This window comes from Protopterus annectens, chromosome 13.part0, assembly GCF_019279795.1.
Source record: "Protopterus annectens isolate FY-2018-M chromosome 13.part0, PAN1.0, whole genome shotgun sequence".
Lineage (NCBI taxonomy): Eukaryota > Metazoa > Chordata > Ceratodontiformes > Protopteridae > Protopterus > Protopterus annectens.
The window spans coordinates 134,804,632-134,826,380 of NC_056747.1; the positions used below are offsets into that span (position 1 = coordinate 134,804,632).

At 39.3% G+C, this 21,749-nt stretch overlaps 1 protein-coding gene across 1 annotated transcript in view; it reads right to left on the minus strand.

Moving 5' to 3' along the window:
* The window catches only part of LOC122817659 (tetraspanin-33-like), a 477,846-nt gene that overhangs the window by 4,156 nt on the left and 451,941 nt on the right, over nucleotides 1-21,749 (minus strand). Inside the window, exon 7 of the mRNA XM_044090722.1 lies at nucleotides 5,840-6,001. Within this exon, the coding sequence (XP_043946657.1) occupies nucleotides 5,840-6,001 (162 nt within the window). The remainder of the gene's footprint in view (nucleotides 1-5,839; nucleotides 6,002-21,749) is intronic.

Here is a 21,749-nt window from a genome sequence, read left to right on the forward strand (position 1 = left end):
CAGCTGAGCATTGCTCATCAAGTTCCTTGTGTTATTGACTTATTCAATATTTAAGCAATAACCGATGACGTGGTGTAGTATGTTTAAGATTTACCCAAAGTTGGCATGGTTTAATTATGAGGGTGAAACCCAAGTGATTAAATAAAGCCAACCGTGGGTAAATCTTCACTATACCACAATCACGGAGTCGGTTATTGCTATTATACAATGACATTATTTAAGAAAAAAAAATACTTACTTTTCTTAAATAATGTCTTTGTATAACGACGCATTATTGTTTTTCTGCCGGTGGTAGTGTACTGCTTCCTAGTGTTGATGTACTGCGCATGTGTATGGGACTTGTGTCCCCATGCATACCCAGTACATCAATGCTTTGAAACGGAAGCAATGGAGAAAAGAAAGTCTCCGTTGCTCATTATTTTAATTTTGTTTAATTAAAAAAAAAGGTTTTGGACACTTTTTACCAACGGAAAAAAAGTTCGGGCAACCGGACCTTTTTCAGTTGATATATTGTGGGATTTACAATGGGCACACTGGCCAATCAGCATGCATGTTTCGGAATATTAATGGGGTGGTCATTGTATAATTACATTTCCCTCACTGCTCTCTAGTAGATTAGTAGCCATGGATATGCACTTCTCATTTCTTTCTCTCTCTCTCTCTCACTCACTTTCTGTGGTAGCTCTGTTTAAGATGGGTATTCTGAGGCATTGTAGGGATTGCTCACTAACATCCCAGTTTTTCTTAATAAAACAGATTAAGTATGTGAGAGGTGTAAATACACTTTAACACTGGAGGCAAAACTCTCTCATACAACCAAAACTAATCCTATACAGGTTGTCAGTGACACTTGCACCACACCTGCTGCACAGAGTAAAGACCCTACACATAAAACTACTTATGCTGAGGCATTTAAAGGTAACCTTCCTAAATCACTAAGACCACCTTCCTGCACAGCACAATCAAAAAAGGGTCCTCAGCCATCACATAAACACAACATTAAAACACCACCAACAGCTACACATAGTAACACTGTATCCATTGCCTGTACTGCTAAGCCCTTAAAGCAAACCAATGCAAAACCAAATTTCCTGGTCATTGGTGATTCGATAGTGAGGCACACTGATCCTCCCCTCACCTGACTGAGTAAGGAGAGAGTCATGTTTAACTGCCTTTCAGAGGGTAGGATCCTTCAAGTCACATGAGCACTCAGGTCATTGAACCACAGATACCAGTTTGACTCTGTTATAGGCCATGTGAGTTTTAATGACCTGAGATGGACCTCTCTTGTCTATATGAAGTGAGGGTTTGTTAGGGAGTGAGGCATTATGGGAGAGGGAGGAGTTTGAGGCTTAGATTGTATGTTTCAGAAATGGCCGACTTGGATGCGAGGATAGATTCGAAGACCCATTTGTGATGCATAATGAAACTGGACAACACAGATACCAAGTTATGGTAAATATATAACTTCTGTTTTAAAAATTGGCTTAGCTTCTGGTGTTAATCCAAGGGTGTACAATGTTTGACGTCCTGAGAGGACATGGTTGACAAACCATGCTGCTTTGCCAGGGATAGTCTGCATTTGCCCCCTCTAGGCTTTTGGATATTGGCAAAGAGTTTTTCCATCCCCATAGTGCCCCTTTTAGGCAATGCCCAACTGATAAAGCTCCCAAATTAACTGAACCTACAAAGAAATATCTGGAGGTGATACTGCTCAGTGTTAGAAATCTTAACAGGAAACTCCACTTCCTACAAGTATTCCTGTCCCTGGAGAGTACAGACATCTGTGTAGTAACTGAGACATTGTTTAAAGTCAGAGAGAGTATCCAAGCAGTACAAGGTTATAATGCCTTTCACACCTTTAGACCAGCCACTGCACAGGAGGGAGCTACAAATGGAGTAGTATTGGTCTATATTAAAAATGACCTGACATCTATATGACCTTCTGGAACTCATAAAGGTGCAACTCACCATCAACAGGGTTTCATACCAAATCCTTGCAACCTATAGGCTCTCCTAGGAAACCTAAGCTACCTATCTCAGTGTAGTAGAGTCCCTCACTGTTCAACCCAATACAGTCTTCAAGGAGCCTATCAATTACCCCTCTATAGAATTGTAATCTTACACCACTTCTAATGCACAAGCCCAGTGATGTCTAAACTTTGTTAATACCAACATCCTGGAACAGTTGGTCCATCCTTCTACCAGGAGTACAAACATCCTTGACCTTGTACTCATGAACATGGCGGCGGGGGGGGGGTAACGTTCCTCACTCAACGTAATATCTTCGCTCATCGCATTTGGATGGTGCAGTGGTGCAGCAGTAGCATTGTCACCTCACAACAAGAGGTTCTCCGGTTCGATTTTCAGCTGGGGTGCCTTCTGTGCAGAGTCTGCATGTCCTTCCTGCGTTCGTGTGCGTTTCCTCTGGGTGCTTTGGTTTCTTCCCACATTACAAAGACATGTGCCTGGAGCATTTCTCCCCCGGCCTCCACTGAAAATTAGCTTTGTTCCAAGTCAGACTTTCCCGGTAAACAAATGTTAAATAAATAAATAAATAAATAAATAATCAGATCTGACCATAAGGCAATATTGCTTGAAATAAAAATTAAATCCGGGGATACAGCAAAATCAAAAACCTTTAGGAGCTCTAAACCTCTACTAAATGACACCTTGGCTAAAGTCCAAGCACCCCTAAACCAAGTAAAACACCATAACATATGCTGAATTATTTACAAAATCTCTGTACAGCCATATTGATAGCTGTATAGAGTGAGCTATGGCCACTTGTATTAAAAATAAGACAAACTCAAAAAGACAAGCCACCCTGTTGGAATCACAGTATCACTTGGTTATATAACAAAAAAAAAAACTCTTGGCCAAACGTAGGAGGAAGAAAGTTATACATACTAAAAACTCCCTGACAAATCTGAACAGATAGCGAAGAAGATTAATTAATACATCAAAGGCTAAATTTGAAGAAAAAATAGCTTCTCAGGCAAAGGACAACCACAAAGCTTTCTACAGCCATGTCTGTAACCTCAAGGGAAATATGCAACAATGTGCAGAAGTTATTGTAACTGGCATAGCCCACGGTGAACTGGAAGCCATTGTCAACCTTTTGGCTGACAGATTCAGCTCAGATTTCTCCCAACCCCTCTGACAGGCCAAAGGAAATATTGCATACCACAATCCCTCCATGTATTATTAGGAAACAGGTCTTCGTTGTACTTTCCAAGGCCAAAACCACTGCATTATTGGGCCCCGATAACATCCCAGGATGCTTAATAAGTGGCATGAAATATCCACTTGAATCACATTTCAGCTGGAGCCTACAGTCAGGTTTTGTGCCCAAGAAATGGAAGATGGTTATAGTCATTGACCTGCATAAAGAAGGTCCAACCTCTGAACAAGGTAATTACAGGCCCATGAGTCTGACCAGCCTCATATGTGCTGAGGGAAGAATCATCACATGATAAATGAGGACATAGGTAGCCTGCAAGTGCTGGACCCATAACATTTCGGCTTTGTTAAAGGAAGCTCATACCTATTAAATCTATTGGACTTCTTTGATAAGATCACAAAAGCAATGGATGAGAGCAAGACTGCACACAGCTTACGTAGACCTGGCCAAGGCTTTTTGATACAGTACCCCATTCAGACATTATAGACAAACTCACTATTTTTGGTATAAACCATTTTATCACTTGCTGGATAGCCAACTGGCTCACTGATAGGACCTAAGAGGTCAAAATAGGTTGGGCCACCTCCACCAAGAAGCCAGTCACAAGCAGAGTGCCCCAGGGTTCAATACTGGGCCCACTCCTTTTTGGCATCTATTTTTCTGAAGTGAAAGTAAATGCTGAACGTTTATGGCTGGCTAAGTTTGCAGATGATTGCAAGCTGGGGGTTATCATCAACTCCCCTGCAGACATTAGCATTCTTCAGGAAGGCCTACCTCTGACTAACAAATGGTGCCAAAGCCATGGTCTAAAACTCTATGTTAAGACATGCATAATTGGACTCTTTGGGAAGCCAACCATCCCAGCTAATTACCATGTTGATAATATGCCCCTAAGAGAAGACCCAGTGGTCAAGGACATGTGTATGCACGTAGACAGTAGCCCTACCTCTGACCACCACGTGGCCACACTGGTGAGGAAATCCTTTTTTGTTGCATAAGTTATAAGTAAGGACATGGCATCTAGGTCCTAAGAGGTCATTATCCCACTGTGCTCTGCCCTTATCAGACCAATCATAGAGTATAATAATCCCCTATCCTATGTACCTGACCAGGCATATGCAGCAACTAGAGTGACTGTAAAGGTTTCTTACAAAAAGAATACAAGGCATAACAAACCTGCCTTATGCAGATCACCTTAAAGTTCTTTCCTTCGACTCTGTCTCCTATAGATTGTTGAGGCGTGATCTATGCCTGGCTTACAAGGCATCCGCAAACCCCACACTTTTGAATCTTCTGCATATTCATAAGTCACACAATACCAGAAATACAAGGTCTAAGGACCTGAATTTTGTCTGTGACTTAAATAGAATGTGCTGGAGAGGCAGATATGTATCCCAGAGACTGCCCTTCCTGTGGATCAGGCTTCCCATCCATGTGAAACTGAGTTCATCTATTACCCAATTTAAGTGCCACCTAGACTAGTGGATGGGGAATAGGAAATTTACACTGGGACTGACACCCATGTTCCTTATGGACAGAGGTAGCTTATAAATGCCTGGCCCCTCAATGCTTTGTCTGGATACAGGATTTTGCCATTCTGTCAGGAAAACTTGGCTAGGCTTAGAAAGCACCCCCCCCCCCCCACACACACACACACACACACCAGTTGTTAATATGTGAATGTATAACACAACCAGTTTCATATTAACTGGTATAGAATAAACAATGGGAGTAGTTAATCTGCATAGGCAAACATAAATAAATACTTCACAAATTCTATTGTAAATCATATGAAAAGAATATTGCTGTTTAACATTATGAAGTTTAACCATATGTATTATGATAAAACAACTCTGAATACAATCTCTGCTGATGGTATTTAATATATGTGTCAGACATGACACTGTTGCAGTTTAAAGAAATGGAAAAATGCCAGCATACATGAAGACCTATCTAAACTATTGTATCTGCAGTTCAACATAAACCACGGCAAAGCAATGTATTCCTTAGAACAAAACTTAAAAAAATGCTTAAGAAGAAGTGTGTGACTGCTGCATAAGGTCATATGTAAAAGGCAAGTTATGTTCATTGCTTGAGACAGGTTAAGTCTACTCACCCAAAATAGTATATTGGATTAAAAAGCATGAAAGAGGAAAGTGCTAGAACATTGTCATAGTTCCCAGTTTATATATAAAATGTCATTCTTTTCACATATAAAGCTCAGTATGACCATTGCTGATACAAGTTGGAGGCCATAAGGGTAGACTGAAATGACTTTTAAGAATCATTAAACACACTAAGAGGATGCAGTATGTAGAGAACAGAAAACAGAACACGGGAAGGTGGAAAAGGTCTTCACAATGCACATTTTAAGTAAACTGAACAGACTGCTAAAAAAGATGGAAGAAAGACCTCAGCAATGTTTTACTCTGATGGGGCACAGTATAAAGGAATATCAGAATCCATGGTTGAAAAGAAGAAATCTGTATTTGTGAAAGGGTGATGATGTACTGCCATAATAATAAGGTCCAGCATGCGGACATCTATAGACCAAACCATGGGAGGCACATGAGCAAATGTTGTTTCCTTGTCACATGTTTTTAAAAAACACAGTACAACTGAGGTGTTTCCTTTTACCTATATGTTATCCTTTACCTCTACAGCAAGCAACACAAGTGCTATTCCTCCAATCATCAAAAGGTTTTGGCGACCCCAGTTGACAATCTGATGCAAACATCCATCTATGTAGATCTTCTGTTCCACATCAAATGCCTCCAGATTCTGTGTCCCATAGCCACACATAGTGTTCAGAACATGCTTAAAAGTAAAAAGAAAATAATTAATGTATGCAGTCATCTGCACAGTTCATTGTATAGCTGCTGTATCTGAAAGCTAATGTTACATCATTCAGGAAAAAATATTGTACTAGGAATAGTTTATTCTGTAGCAATTTCTGTTCATATATTACTCTGCATGAATCTTATTAACTGATAAATGTGAGAAAAATAAAAAGGAAAACTTTATGAGAAAGGAAATTTTCAGTATATAGAGCAGGTGAAATAATGAGAAAAAGGGTAGAAAAGGCTAACAGATCAGAAGACTAGTGCTTTCTTGAAACTTTATGTGTATTTCACAGCAAATAGTACTGAACAGTGATGTTGTTGTGTCTTTCGGCTTTTCCCGGTTAGGGGTCGCCACAGCGGAACTCCAGTCCGCTAATGATTGGTAGTTGATTTTTACGTGCCGAGTTACCAGCCCTGACGCACAACCTTCAACTTAGGTACGCCCATTCATGCATGTCTCCACGCAGAAGACGCTCTAGCTGAGAATCGAACCGGACAGTGTCTAACTGTGAGGCGACAACGTTACGGCAGCACCATCACCGCGGACAGTACTGAACAGTGATACACAAGTTAATTCTATTAGTAGGCTATTGACATACTTTGAATAAGCTGTCAGTTTATGTGTATTAGTTCAAGTCCTTAAATCTTAGAATCATACTATCTTGTTTGCATAGCAGATATGTTCCTTACTCTGCCATTGTCATGTGAAGTTCAAGTTAACATCTCCAATGTCAGAGGTTAGGAGGGGAAGGTGATATAGCAGCCAGTGGCCAGATCTTTCATTCTAGGGGTAGGGTATTGATTTTCCTAAAGTAGTCCTGATCCTTGTTGGAGGTCAAATGGCTGTTCTGCTGTTATGTACTTATGTGTAAGCAGTCAGTTCCTTAGGCTAAATGTAGATGGAAGGAAGTATGTATACACAACAGCCCCTACTGGCTGTACTGCACACAGGAGGACCAGCCCAGGGTTAGGGATGAAAAATGTAAACAAAAATTAAGTTTACAGGTCATAATAATGGTTACTTTATTTTACTGTATGCCAACAGAGGCAATTTGTAGCATTGTTAGAATGTTTAATTGAATCCTGTTTACCTGATATTGCTTTGAACAGTATGTGTGGAATACTTTATTGTTGTACTCTACCAAAAAGTGTATGGCCTGTCTTGCCTTTATAGTCCAGGTTGAGGCTGAAAAGAGTCTTCAGACCACTTCACTTACCTAGTTACCAGATGTAAAATAAAAATAAGAATAAATCGCATTGACGACTTCCAAGCTGGCTTTACATTGAGTAACAGCTTAATTCTAGCTCTCTCAGTGTGAAAACTCAAACTTAGTAAAGAAAGCCAGTGGACCTAAATTTCTGAGTAAATTTCAGTAACTGGCTAGTAAAACATTGCCTGGATGCCAGGAAAAAAGGAATAATGAGGAGTTGAAGGAAAATCAGCTACAGAAAGCAACGAAAAAACAGTGACTGGGAAAAGTACTGTAGTTGTTCATCAAAAAGCAGTACACACACCAGACATGATTTCCAGTAACCTTGAGGAAAGTATAAAGCAACTGTACACAGACCTGACGAAAATGAAACATCATCATCTTTTTTCGGCTGTTCCCGTTAGGGGTCGCCACAGTGGATCATCTGTTTCCATTTCTTCCTGTCCTCTGCATCATGCTCTTTTACACCAACCGCCTGCATGTCCTCTCTCACCACATCCATAAACCTTATCTTAGGCCTTCCTCTTTTCCTCTTACCTGGCAGCTCCATCCTTAGCATCCTTTTTCCAATATACCCAGCATCCCTCCTCAGCACATGTCCAAACCAACGCAATCTCGCCTCTCTTGCTTTGTCTCCAAACTGTCCAACCTGAGCTGACCCTCTAATATACCGATTCCTAATCCTGTCCATCCTAGTCACACCCAGTGCAAACCTTAACATCTTTAACTCTGCCACATCCAGCTCTGACTCCTGCCTTTTCATCAATGCCACCGTCTTCAACCCATATAACATAGCTGGTCTCACTACCCTCTTGTAGACCTTCCCTTTCACTCTTACTGGTACCCGTCTGTCACAAATCACTCCTGACACTCTTCTCCACCCATTCCACCCTGCCTGTACTCTCTTCTTTACCTCTCTTCCACACTCACCATTACTATGAACTGTTGATCCCAAGTACTTAAACTCATCCACCTTTACCAACTCTACTCCCTGCATCCTCACCATTCCTCTACCCTCCTTCACATTTACACACATATATTCTGTTTTAGCCCTGATGACCTTCATTCCTCTCCTCTTAAAGCATATCTCCACCTCTCCAGGGTCTTCTCAACCTGGTCCCTACTCTCACTACATATCACAATGTCATCTGCAAACATCATAGTCCATGGGGCCTCCTGTCTGATCTCATCTGTCAATCTGTCCATCACCAATGCAAATAAGAAAGGGCTCAGAGCTGATCCTTGATGTGATCCTTGATGTAATCCCACCTCCACCTTAAACATATCTGTCACTCCCACCGCAGTCCTCACCAATGTCACACTACCCTCGTACATATCCTGTACCACTCTTACATACTTCTCTGCCACTCCCGACTTCCTCATACAATACCACAACTCCTCTCTAGGCACCCTGTCATATGCTTTCTCTAAGTCCACAAAGACACAATGCAACCTTCTGACCTTCTCTGTATTTCTCCAACAACACTCTCAGAGCAAATATTGCATCTGTAGTGCTCTTTCCTGGCATGAAACCATACTGCTGATCACTAATCATCACCCCCCTTCTTAACCTAGCTTCCACTACTCTTTCCCATAACTTCAAGCTGTGACTGATCTATTTTATCCCTCTGTAGTTACTGCAGTTCTGCACATCACCCTTATTCTTAAAGATAGGTACCAAAACACTTTTTCTCCACTCCTCAGGCATCCTCTGACTTTCCAAAATTTCATTAAACAATCTGGTTAAAAATTCCACTGCCATTTCACCTAAGCACCTCCATGCTTCCACTGGTATGTCATCTGGGCCAACAGCCTTTCCATTCTTCATCCTCTTCATAGCTGTCCTTACTTCTTCCTTGCTAATCTGTTTCACTTCCTGATTCATTATCCACACATCATCCAACCTTGTCTCTCTCTCATTCTCTTCATTCATCAGCCCTTCAAAGTACTCTTTCCATCTACTCAACACACTCTCCTCACTTGTGAGTACGTTTCCCTCACTATCCTTTATCACCCTTACCTGCTGCACATCTTTCCCAGCTCTGCCCCTCTGTCTAGCCAATCGGTGCAGGTCCTTTTCTCCCTCTTTAGTGTCCAATCTCTCATACAACTCTCCATATGCCTTATCCTTAGCCTTCGCCACCTCTCTCTTTGCCATGCGTCTCATCTCCTTATACTCATATCTATTTTCTTCATCTCTTTGACAATCCCACTTCTTCTTCGCCAGCCTCTTCCTCTGTATAATCTCCTGTACTTCCTCATTCCACCACCAGGTCTCCTTATCCTCCTTCCTCTGTCCAGATGTCACACCAAGCACCTTTCTAGCAGTCTCCCTTACTAGCTCTGCTGTAGTTACCCAGCTAGTCGGTAACTTCACTGCTTCCCAGTGCCTGTCTTAACTCTTCCCTGAACTCCATCTCACAATCACCCTTTTTTAACTGCCACCATTTAATCCTTGGCACTCCTTTCACACTCCTCCTCCTCCTCTTCTTGATCACCAGTGTCATCCTACAGACCACCAGTCTGTGCTGCTTAACTACACTTTCCCCTGTCACCACTTTACAGTCTCCAATCTCCTTCAGACTGGCTCTCCTACATAGGATATAATCCACCTGTGTGCATCTTCCTCCACTCTTGTCCATCACCCTATGCTCCTCCATCTTCTTAAAGTACGTATTCACCACAGCTATGTCCATCCTTTTCGCAAAATCCACAATCATCTGACCTTCTGCATACCTCTCCTTAACACCATACCTACCCATCACTTCCTCATCCCCTCTGTTAACTTCACCAACATGCCCATTGAGGTCCGCTCCAATCACTAGTCTCTCACCCTTGGGTACACTCACCACCACCTCATCCAACTCACTCCAAAATTTTTCTTTGTCATCCATTGCACACCCAACATGTGGAGCATATGCACTAACAACATTCATCATTACACCATCAATTTCAAGCTTCATAAACATCACTCTATCAGACACTCTCTTCACCTCCAAAGCACTCTTGGCATACTGTTCCTTTAGGATAACCCCTATCCCATTTCTCCTGTGATCCACACCATGATAGAACAATTTGAACCCACCTCCTATACACCTGGCCTTACTTCCCTTCCATCTGGTCTCTTGCACGCACAATATATCAACCTTCCTTCTCTCTATCATATCAGCTAGCTCTCTCCCTATACCAGTCATACTGCCAACTTTCAAAGTTCCTACCCTCAGTACTACACTCCTAACCTTCCTCCTCTCTTCCTGCCTTTGGACATGCCTTCCCCCCCTCTTCTCCTTCGGCCAACAGTAGCCCAATTTCCACCCTGTTGGCTTACAGTACTGGTGGCGGTCGTTGTTAACCCGGGCCTTGACCGATCCAGTATGGAAATATGAAATGTTCTCCGCATAAGTAATTTGGCAGAGGTTTTACGTCGGATGCCCTTCCTGATGCAACCCTCCCCATTTATCCGGGCTTGGGACCGGCACAAAGAAATGCACTGGCTTGTGCATCCCCAGTGGCTGGAAATGAAAATCAAAAATGGAAATGAAACATCGATGGAGTATATCGACTCAAACAATGAAAGGCTGGAAAAAATGGAAGAAGCTTTAAACAGTTACTCCGATAAGGTGATAAAACTGCAAAACTCAGAGGTCAAAATGAAGAAAAGGGTGGCTGAATATGAGACTGCACAAGAGATGTTTCCGAAAATAATATGATTAGAGGACAGAGCATGTAGGGAAAACCTGAAATTTTCTGCTGTACTTGAAAAGCTGGAAGGAACAGATTTTATTAATTTCCTGAAAACACAACTAAGCAACTGGACTGGTATTTCACAACAGGAATTGTTAGTTGAAAGGGGACATCATGTGTATGCTCCAAGCCTAGATATGAGAAAACAACCTAGACCTTTAATAGTAAAGATGCAATCTTACCAGCAGAAGGAGTTGATTCTGACAAAATTGTGGCAGAAGGCAGACATTTTGTGGAGAATGACTACTCATTGTACATTAGGCAGAAGAGGAATACATGTATTCCATTATTCAAGGAATGTAAAGAAGCAGGCATGAGATTCAAACTGCTGTACCCAGCTATCTTCAAAATATTTTTCCCTGGAGGAACAAAATTATTTTTTGATGAAGTACATGCTAAGGAAGAAATACAAAAGTTTGTCCAACAAAAAGTGAGCTGTGAAACAGAAGAAGATTCTGCTTCTTGTTCTGGTAATAAAGTGCCAGTGAAACCTTTCCCAGTGTTTCAGTGGAAAATGCGTGAGAGAGGAAAAAAAGCACAGGAGTTGACTAGAAGAATCAAGAGTATACCGGAAGTGAAGCAGAATCAGGGTTTGGGAGATGGAGATGAAAAGGAATAGAACAAGAGAATCTGGAAATATTGGACTTTCTTGGACTTTGTTGAACTTCTAGGGGACCCTAAAACATATGCCTTACTTCATGTCATAAACATTTGAAGAATAAAATCAATAACTTGGAAATTGACAAATATGAGATTACAAAGCAATAATTATGTTTGTGAAACAGGAGAGACCAAGAAAATCTGGAAATGGACTGTTTTGGACTTTTAAATTTGTAGGGGATTCTAAAGCATATATGCCCTATTTCATATCATTGTTTGGAAAAATACTCAGAAGGTGGGACGAGGAGGGAGAAAGTTAATTGCAAGTAAAACATTTTTTTTCTGAATAGTACTAGTTAAATGGTGAATGATTTTCTTTGAATGTAAAGTTTTATTCAGTTGTTTTTAAATGTAATGGGAGATATTAATATAAATAGATGCTCCTGTTTTTTCTTTTTTTTTTCTTTCTCCCTTCTCTCTTTCTCCTTGTTTAGATTTCAGAAACATAGCCACTACGATGTGAAACAAAAAGATCTAGTTAAAAGAGCATGACAAAAGAAAAAGTTGTGTGCGTTTTCTTATTCTTGCATAGGGGAATGACTTGGTTAAGGCCATTAGTTTTATATAGTAACAGGTTTTAAGAGAACGCAAGTAAATGAAAAAGAATGTTGGATATTATAAGGCTTTTTTTTTCTAGTAAACGTTTTTGTATCTGGTTCGCATGTATCTAGCAGACAATCTGATAAAGAGAAATGGCTTAGAGAAATGTTTACTGAAAGCATTCAAGTGTTTTCCCAGCTGAGAGAGAGAGCTATAAAGATAAGGTAAAACCAGACACCCATTAATAGAATCACAGGCTCTACCATGCGTGTCAGCATGGATAACCTTTCTTTTAGGTTAGTTCAAGTCTATGTGTGTGGTTGTCAGTTTGGAACATTTGTTCTTGTTAGGAGGATAAAAGTTCAATATTTGAAAATGTACATAGTTTTGTGTGTTGTTATTAAGTTAATGGGTATTTTGTGTGTGTGTGTGTGTGTGTGTGTGTGTGTGTGTGTGTGTGTGTGTGTGTGTGTGCGTGCGAGTGCGTGTGCGTGTGTGTGTGTGTGTGTATTTTTGTTTGAGGGTTTTCGATAAAACAAAAAGTTCTGCAAGATGTGTCATAGGCTCAAATGTAGATGACAAGAAGCAATTGTATAAAAGATTAACCTGCCAAACAGTGCATGCATGTAACACAAAATCTGGAGGTAGATGTTTAACAAAAAAGCTGTTGCACTTAAAAGATGGTAGTAATAACTTTTTTATACAATGATACTTTCTGCAATGTTTTTAAATGTCAGTGCATGGTCTCACAGATAAATGCAAAAAAGAAAGAGTAGTGACCTATATTAATAATGTTGAGTACAAATAGCTATGCTACAGCAGACACACCTGGAAAGAACTGAATGTGTAAATGTGATAAAGAAAGGTTTTCATGGTGGTTATTCATTGGAATACGTGGGGCAAAGGAAGAGGAGTACTTATATTAATTGCAAGAGGAGCTCCAGTAGTAATAGAAGAGGATAAAAATGACAATAATGGTTCAGGAGCTATTAGAGAAGATATATATTTCTTCTGAAAATATAGCTAGGGTGTGGGAAATAGGGGGAATCACATAGAACAAGAAGAGGAGCAACTGCAGAATGCTAAAAAGAAAATAAGGGATTACTTTGATAATGTGCTTGAGTTTACAAAGATTGCTATTAAACAACTGTTTTTGATAATAACTCTAGAGTAGAAAACTGTTAGCACAATGATGCAGGCAACAGAAAGTAGAAAGGGCTGTCACCAGGCTTAGGGAGCTTATAACAAGGAACATAACAAGGCATCCTGTAGAAGTATTAGAAATACTTGAGACATTTTATGAAACTCTATATAAAGCAGATAAATATGGAAATCAAGAAAAGGTGCAAATGGAAATGTTTATGGAAGAATTAAATATGCTAAGGTTAGAGGTAGATGAGGCTCAATTACTAACAGTTAGGATAGGAGGAGATGAGATAAAAATGGTTATGTATAACCAATCTGTAGGAAAGTTCCCAGGAATAGATGGTATTCCTGTGGAAGTTTGGAAGCTAGGATGGAAAAAAATGACAAAGCTCTGAAAGTTTTTTTAACAGTATTTTAAGAGGAGGAGATTTACCAACATCCTGGAAGAAAGCAATGGTATCTGTAATACCTAAAGAGGTTAAAGATCCATCAGATCCAGCTTCATACAGGGCTACTTCAATACTAAATCATGATTCTGTGTTTGTCTGTAATGGCTAAAAGAATGGCGAAAGTGATGCCAAAATTGATAGATATGGATCAGTGTGGTTTTGTGGAGGGAAGGCAAACATCTGACAATGTTAACAGAACAGTGATGATCCAGAGGGAAGCAGAATGTAAGAAAATGCCACTGTTGTTGGGTATTGATCGAAAGGTAGTATTTGACAGAGTAAGCTGGGACTTTGAGCAGAGCAATGGAAGTGTTTGCAGTCCCAGATAAAATTATAAAGTTGATTAGGATATATGAGGCATCAGAAGTGAAAATTATAGTGGGTGGGGCCCTCTCTGGTAATCTCTGCTTGAGCAGAGGAACCAGACAGGCATTTCCTCTTTCCCCTTTGTTTGCATTATATTTAGAACCATTGGCAAAGAAAATAAGGGACTCAGATATTTAAGGATATAATTGGTATGATAGTGAAGAAAAGCTGGCTATGTTTGCAGATGACATTGTTTTATACCTGACAAAACCAGAAAGAGACATTACAGTGCTGTGGAACATATTGAGACAGTTTCATACCTTTTTGGGATACAAAATTAATGAAGCTAAAACAAAAGCAATAGCAGTAAATTATGTACCCACATATGATTTGGTTCAGCAATATCCATACTTATGGGGACATGATAAAATGAAGTATTTAGGAGTATGGATTAAAAATGATACCAGTGTGGTAGCTAAGGATATGTGGGAAGAAACTAAACAAAGGATAATACAGAAACTGAGAAAGTGGAAGCTCTGTTATATGGATATCGACAGTAAGATACAAGCAGTTAAAATGTTTTTGGTTTATTTTGTCTTATACACAGGTCAGGGATATTTTTATCAACCAAAGGAAAAGTTGTGGATAGCAATTAAAGAGCTGAAGGATTTTATCTGGGAAGGAAAGACTGCAAGAATCAAGTTGGATAAGCTTATTCTTCCAACAGAACAGGGTGGATTGGGATTACCTTAGTTGAAGGTGCATTTCACAGCAACACAGTTAAGGCTCCTATACATAGCACAAGCAGAAAATTATAATTCAAAGTGAAAAGAGATGATGATGAAATGGGTGGGGGCTCAAGAAACAAGGACAGTTTGTTATTTTGGATGCAAACCTTTAAGGAGAACAACAGTCATACAGACTACTATATTCATAAAGTAGCAGAAAGTATTCTAAGAACTAAACCAACATGGGAATGGAGAAAGGAGATTCTGCCGATAAGATAACTGCAATTAGGGATACAGACAATAGGCAAGAGGGGGCTAGAATATATTGGAGAAAACTGGAAAAGGAACCAAGGTAGTGAGATCAAATAACTAGAGAGGGAAGGTAATAGAATGGGAAGATGCCAAGAACTTATTAGGACTACAGGGTAGAAATGGCCGTTCCTGTCAAGGACTGGTATCAGAGTATAGGCAAAGAAAAAGAAATAAAGGGTCCTAAACAAAAGACCAGCACTGTTAGAGTTTTTAATATAATCTAGAACAGAAGCTGCTGTTAAAGGAATAATTAGTAAAGCATATAACATATTGCATTATAATTATAAGTATCAATCAGATGAGCTTAGAAAGGATTGGGAAGAAAGATTGGATAAGCAATTTACAAAGAGACAATTGGGGATATATGTATAGCTCCCAAATATGCAACAAAATCTAGAAGATTTAGTATCTTTCCTTGGAAGTGTTTACAGAGGTATTTTATATCCCAAGTAGACTCCAAACAATTTTTCCTTGGGTAGACAGCAAATGTTGGAGTTGTGATGGGGAAGAAAGAGGTAACTGGGAAGATATTTTCTGGGAGCATAATGAGTTGGAAGACTTAAAAGATTCCTTGCAGACTGCTGTGTCAGAGATGCTGGGTGAGCAAATTGGAGTAACTAGGGAAATTATTTTTTGAGCTGTGATACAAAATCAGAATTGCCTAGACATAGTAAGTCCTTGATGAGTCTAATTATGTTGGCTCCCAAAAAACATTACTAGAAAATGAAAATCAAAAACTACACAAACTTTACAAGAAGTAGCAAGGATAGTAACAGAGACAAAACGACTAGAAATGGGATCTTTAGAAAAGGGTATAAACAAATTACACAGGAAAAAATGGGAAGTGTGGGATTAATACATGTAGAGGAGGAACTAGGTTTAAAAGATGGTAGGAAATGAATGAGCTATGTAATGGCTGACTGACAGTGACTGGTTAAATTAAAAGGGATGTATCATGTTTGCAGCTACAGTTATGTCAGCACAGTTTGTAATGTATAATGTTTGCAACAAAGATTGTGTCGCTCTGGTTTATTTTGATTTATGTAAATGTAAGATTGCCTTTGTCATAGATGGTAATTTAATAAAGATGTTTCTTGTTTAAAAAAAAAAAAGAATAACTTTTGGACATAGTGGTGATGGAACAGAGACAAGAATCTCTGTACCTGTTACTGGGATGAGGAGTATGATGAGGAGGAGGAAGATTAGAGACACTGATACAAAAAAAATAGACATTCCCTGGGATTCAGTAAACTCCTTATTGGCTTTGCATGAAGCATGCACAGAGTTTACGTGTTTGCTCACGCAGTGAGCAGCAGTGCTTATTACATAGTCATGCCCCGCACCACGTTTAAACATAAACAAGTGCTGTTTCTTTGTTGCCGGCCAGGAAACCATATAAAGCAACATGGATAGCAAACATGGTTACCTCAGAGCACAGAAGCTTAGCAGTATTGCGCAAAATGCCACAATGATTACCAGGGTTTAACATATAGTTATGTATATGTTCCAGACATAGTACATGGCAGCGTATACAGTTCAGAGTATTGTGAAATCCTATTCCTGGCATTTTGTACAGAAGTTGTGTAAATGATCTGTAAGGGTACATGGACTGCCTTGTGAAATAAACACTCAGGGGAAGTGTGTGTGTATTGAATAGTGACACACAGAAGAATTGTAGGAATGAACACAAGGAAAGAGGACAGGTGAAACAACCTAATGTACAGCAGATGAGTGCATGTCAGTGGAACACAGATCACATATCAGTATGGTACAATACAGACTGCACAGGTAAACTTTGTATTATGTGACTGTAACACAAGGTCCAAAAAAATCCAGACTGTTGAAGTAAGAAAGCATACGAAAATGTATTAAAACATTCAAATCCACAAAGCTTTCAGGTACTGAACCCTTCTTCAGTGGGAAAATAACAATACCAATCATGAAATTAAATACTTAAGAAGAACACAGCCATCCAGTCAAATCCCCTATTCAGTCAGTTACTTAAAACCTTAAAAGCATATGCAAACATTACTAGTGTTGTACTCATATTATACTATACTTAGCTGCGAGTCCGACTAACTTGCTGAAGTCCCGGAACTCGAACTGTGCATGCTTAGTACTAGTATGTATGTATTATACAGATAAATATTTTATTTTTTAAAAATTTTTTTTTTCTTTCTTTTCAGTTTTCACAGCTGGGGCGGCTGCAGTCCTGCAGTCCAGTGACACTGTGCATTAGTTAAAACATTACATCTGATATCTGATAAATGTGCTGTGATTCTGTCTTTCAATTTTCTACTGCACTTACCTATATAAAATGGCTACATGCCTCACAAATGGCTAAATAGACCACATTCTGTGTAGCATAAGTTGCAAAACAGTGTATTGTAAATTCCTTGTGTGTGATTGGGTGTACGAGCATTGTGTCTTTAAATATGAATTTGCAATTCACACAATTAAGACACGGAACAGCTCCCTTCCTAAATTTTTGTGCCGGATTATTAGCTATAATCATTTCTTTATAGCAAAGCTGTTGTTTAAGGTTATTTTCTGTCCTGTAAGAGAACATGGGAGTGTTTCCTATAATCTTATATAACTCAGGGTTTGAAGTAAGGATAGTCTAATTCTTCTTTTTAATATCCAGAACACTCAGTTCCAACATTATAATTAATTATGTATCTAATAGCATTATTTGGACTCTTCCTATTGATGTTTTGCTCTGAAGGGCCACTACATTTAAAATATAGTCTAACTTGTCCATCTTGCTCACTAACTATATAACACTTTGTAGCATTTAACAGAGATTCACTATAGTTTCTAGATCTCAGCTCATTGAATAGTTCCTCTGTCTGTTCTTGATAGGTATGTTCATCTATATTTAACCTACTTATTTGAAAATATTGGCTCCTAACAATCCCTTTCAAGATGTGCTGTGGATGCTTACTAGATCAGTGCAGAAATCTGTTTGTGTGTACTTCTTTCTTATGAACTTTCGTATGGATGGTCTCATTCTCTCTAAAACAAAAATCTAAAAATACAATACTTTCTTTAGAAAAGTTTATCTTTAACTTTAGAAAACTTCATATTCAGATGTTCAACAGACTTCAACAAATTAGTCTCATCACCTGTCTAAATAAGGAAAACGTCATCCACAAAACGTACATAAAATACAACATGTGAAACATAATCATTTGCAATTTGTATTTGGATTGCTTGTTTGTTTTCAGAAACTAATTAAGTTAGAGAGCAGAACATTGTTATGACACAGCCTACGATTCCTGAAACACAAGCGGAGATGTTACCTTCCCAAAGAATGAATCGAACCTTGGAGGACACGTTTGAATCCTTTGTTGCAAGATTCACCCGTTTCTAGTTCAGCAAATGTGAGTACTGTTAATTCTGATAATATCTCTTTTTTATGCATCAAGTTTCCTTTCTTGAGAAAAAAGTGCAGGCTTACAAATGCTTGCAGTGGCAATGAATGAGATTCTAGACTTACCTGGAGCTCAGAATAGTGTTGAGAAGGCGGCAAATACACAAGATGCGCACTTACTGAAACACTTATCCGATTCTGTTAAAGAAGTGGCAGGAATTATTTTATTTATTTATTTCACATTTGTTAACCGGATTAATACAAATGAGCACAGACCCATTTTTAGTGGAGACCCAAGGAGAAAAGCCCCAGGAAAGACAATTACAATTTTAACAGTAATAGATTTTGCAAAGTAACAAAGACAATTTTACAATATATATGCATAGTAAGATAGTATGCATTTGTAACTAAGAAAAGAAACTTAATAAGCAGCAAGTAAATATAATGGTGAAAAAAATGTACATTCCATTCAGGCTATATAGTTAATTAGCTAAATGGAGCAGAGCCAGCAGAGTTACTGTCCAAAGATAGAGATGAGGGAGATAGAACGTAATAGAAACAAGATTAGGTTGGGTCATGGTAGGGGCATAGCCAAGAGTTCAGTAGAATGTTCTTCAGTTCTTTTTTGAAGTGGTTAGTGTGAGCAATGCACTTTAGATAGGCAGGGAGGTTGTTCCAAAATTTTGTTATGGAGGATTTACATAGAAGAATACCAATATTTATTTTGGAACCATAAGTTTGGAGAAGTAATTTGTCAGTACCGCGTAAGGGGTTGGAAAGAGTATAGTAAGTGACTGGACTGGAGAGAGAGGGGACAAGCAGTTAGCTTATTGAGAAGGAAGTGGGTGATATGGACTTGAGATAATTTCAGTTGATGGAGAAGTTTGATCCAGTGTAGTTTCTTAAGAGCTAGACAATGGTGGGTGGAATTAGGTAAGTTAGCTGCAAATTTGGTGATTTTGTTATAAGATTGTTCCAGTTTAGAGAGCAGGCAGGATTGAAGGTTAGTAAGAAGTGGAGCTCCATAGAAGAGGCTAGGAAGTAGGTAAGCTTGTGCCAGGGATAGTCTGGAATCGGAAGATAGAAATTTTTTATTACAATATAAAAGACCAAGTTGTTGATTGGTTTTCTTAATTGATAGCTAGATGTGTAAGTCAAATTTTAGTTGGTGATCAACTGTCATCCCTAGTAATCTTGTGTGAGTTTCAACGTTGATGATGGTTTTATTTAGGGAACTGATGGAGAAAGAGAGCTTAAGGTGATCAATAACTTTGGAGAGAAAGAGAAGGAGTTTTGTTTTTTCAGATTCAGAATAAGTTGATTATCATTTAGCCAGTTTTCAACGGAGAGGAAATATTGTTGTGTGAGTGCCTGAAGTTGTCAGATTAAGCTTGAAGATGTGATCAGAGTAGAGTCGTCTGCATATTGTGTGTGTGTCTTCTTTCGGCTTTTCCCAGTTAGGGGTCGCCACAGCGGAACTCCGGTCCACTAATGATTGGCAGTAGAGTTTTACGTGCTGGCTTGCCGGGCCTAACGCACAACCTTCAATGAAGGAACTCCCATTCATGCATGTCGCCACACAGAAGACGCTCTAACTGAGAATCGAACGGGCAACGTCTAACTGTGAGGCGACAATGCTACCGCAGCACCACCAACGCGGGTTCACTTAGTCGTCTGCATATTGTATAAGAGTTAAATGAGTAGTGGAAGAGAGAGGTCATTGGTAAAGATGTTAAAAAGAAGAGGTCTCAGGATAGAGCCCTTTGGAACGCCTGTATGAATTGATAGAAATGTAGAGCAAGAAGACTGCTATTTGATAGATTGTAGTCTGCCTGAGAGATAGCTGAAGAACCAAGAGAGAGTTGATCTAAGTTGGCCACTTTGTTTCATAGTTTGCAGCGTGATACTGTGTCAAATGCTTTCAAAAGGTTTAAGAACAGACAAGAGACCATTTTTTTATCTTTAGCTTCTGCAATAGTGTAAGTAAAGGATAGAAGGGCAGTAGAGGTACTGTGATTAGGTCAAAATCCATGTTGGGTAGGAGTAAGGAGGTTAATGTAGATGAGGAATTTCAGTATTTGGTTATGTATACATTTTGAAAGAGTTTTAGATAGTGGGAATAGTATAGTAGTGGGTCTATAACTGGATGGGTCATTGGAGTTACCACCTTTGTGTAGGGGAATCACGTAGAAAGACTTCCAGATGTTGGGCACTGTAGCTTCTCTAATAAATCTATTAATAAGTATTGAGACAGGATAGGCAATAGTGTTAGCTGCTAGTTTTAAAAACTGGGGGGCAGATTGTCAGCAGAGGAGGAGCAAGATTTAAGTTTTAGAAGGAGAGACTTTATGTAGGAGGTTGGGATAGGGTTGAGAAAGAAGCATGTTTCATTATTTGTGGTTTGAGGAAGTGTTTTTTGGGAAGAGGTTATAGTTGGCATTAGTTAATTTGCTAATGGCATCAATAAAAAAACTGGTTAAGGATGGAGGCATTGGCTTGGTCTGTAAGGTTGGGGAAAGGGCTGGGAGTTTAGGGTTTACTGGGGTGAAGGATTGGGTTAATATTTTTCCAGAAATGTTTGGGGTTGGATTCATGAGTGGATTGTGTCTTGAGGTAAATTTTTTTATCATTATATATTTGTTTTTGGTGTGGTTTCTTATTTCTTTAAATAATTGGTGGTGAGAGGGGGGGTTGTTTTTTGCTAGGTTTTCCAGGCAGAGTCTCTCTTGTGCATTAGAGTATGAGTATATTTACTGAGCCAGGGGGGCATAGTTTGATTTTATTCTCATTTTATGAGGAAGTGCTAGTGAGTTGGCTATGCCAAGAAAGATGCAATTGAATTTGAGTACTACAACACTTAGAGGAAGTGAGTGAATGTGGGGTTGAAATCAGAGAGTTTATGGCAGAGTTTGTATACATGTGGTTTATTTAGCTGGGGAGTGTATCTGTGAATGCTGATAGGTAAGTGATCACTCAAGGCATCAGGAAGGGTTCTAGGATTATGGCGGAGATGGGGGTCACTGGTTAGGATCCAGTCAAGTATTGAGCCATTATTGGAGTGTTTGATTAATCTTGTAGAGGTAGTAATTAGCTGAGTAAAGGCAAACAAATTAACACTTTGGGAAGAGGAGTAGATGTCAAAGGTATTCCAATCAATAGTTACATCTCCGAGCAGAATAGTTTCATAGGCGATATTTTCTGACACCCAGGAAAGTATGTTTTGAATCATAGGGATTTTCTTGCTGGGTGGGAT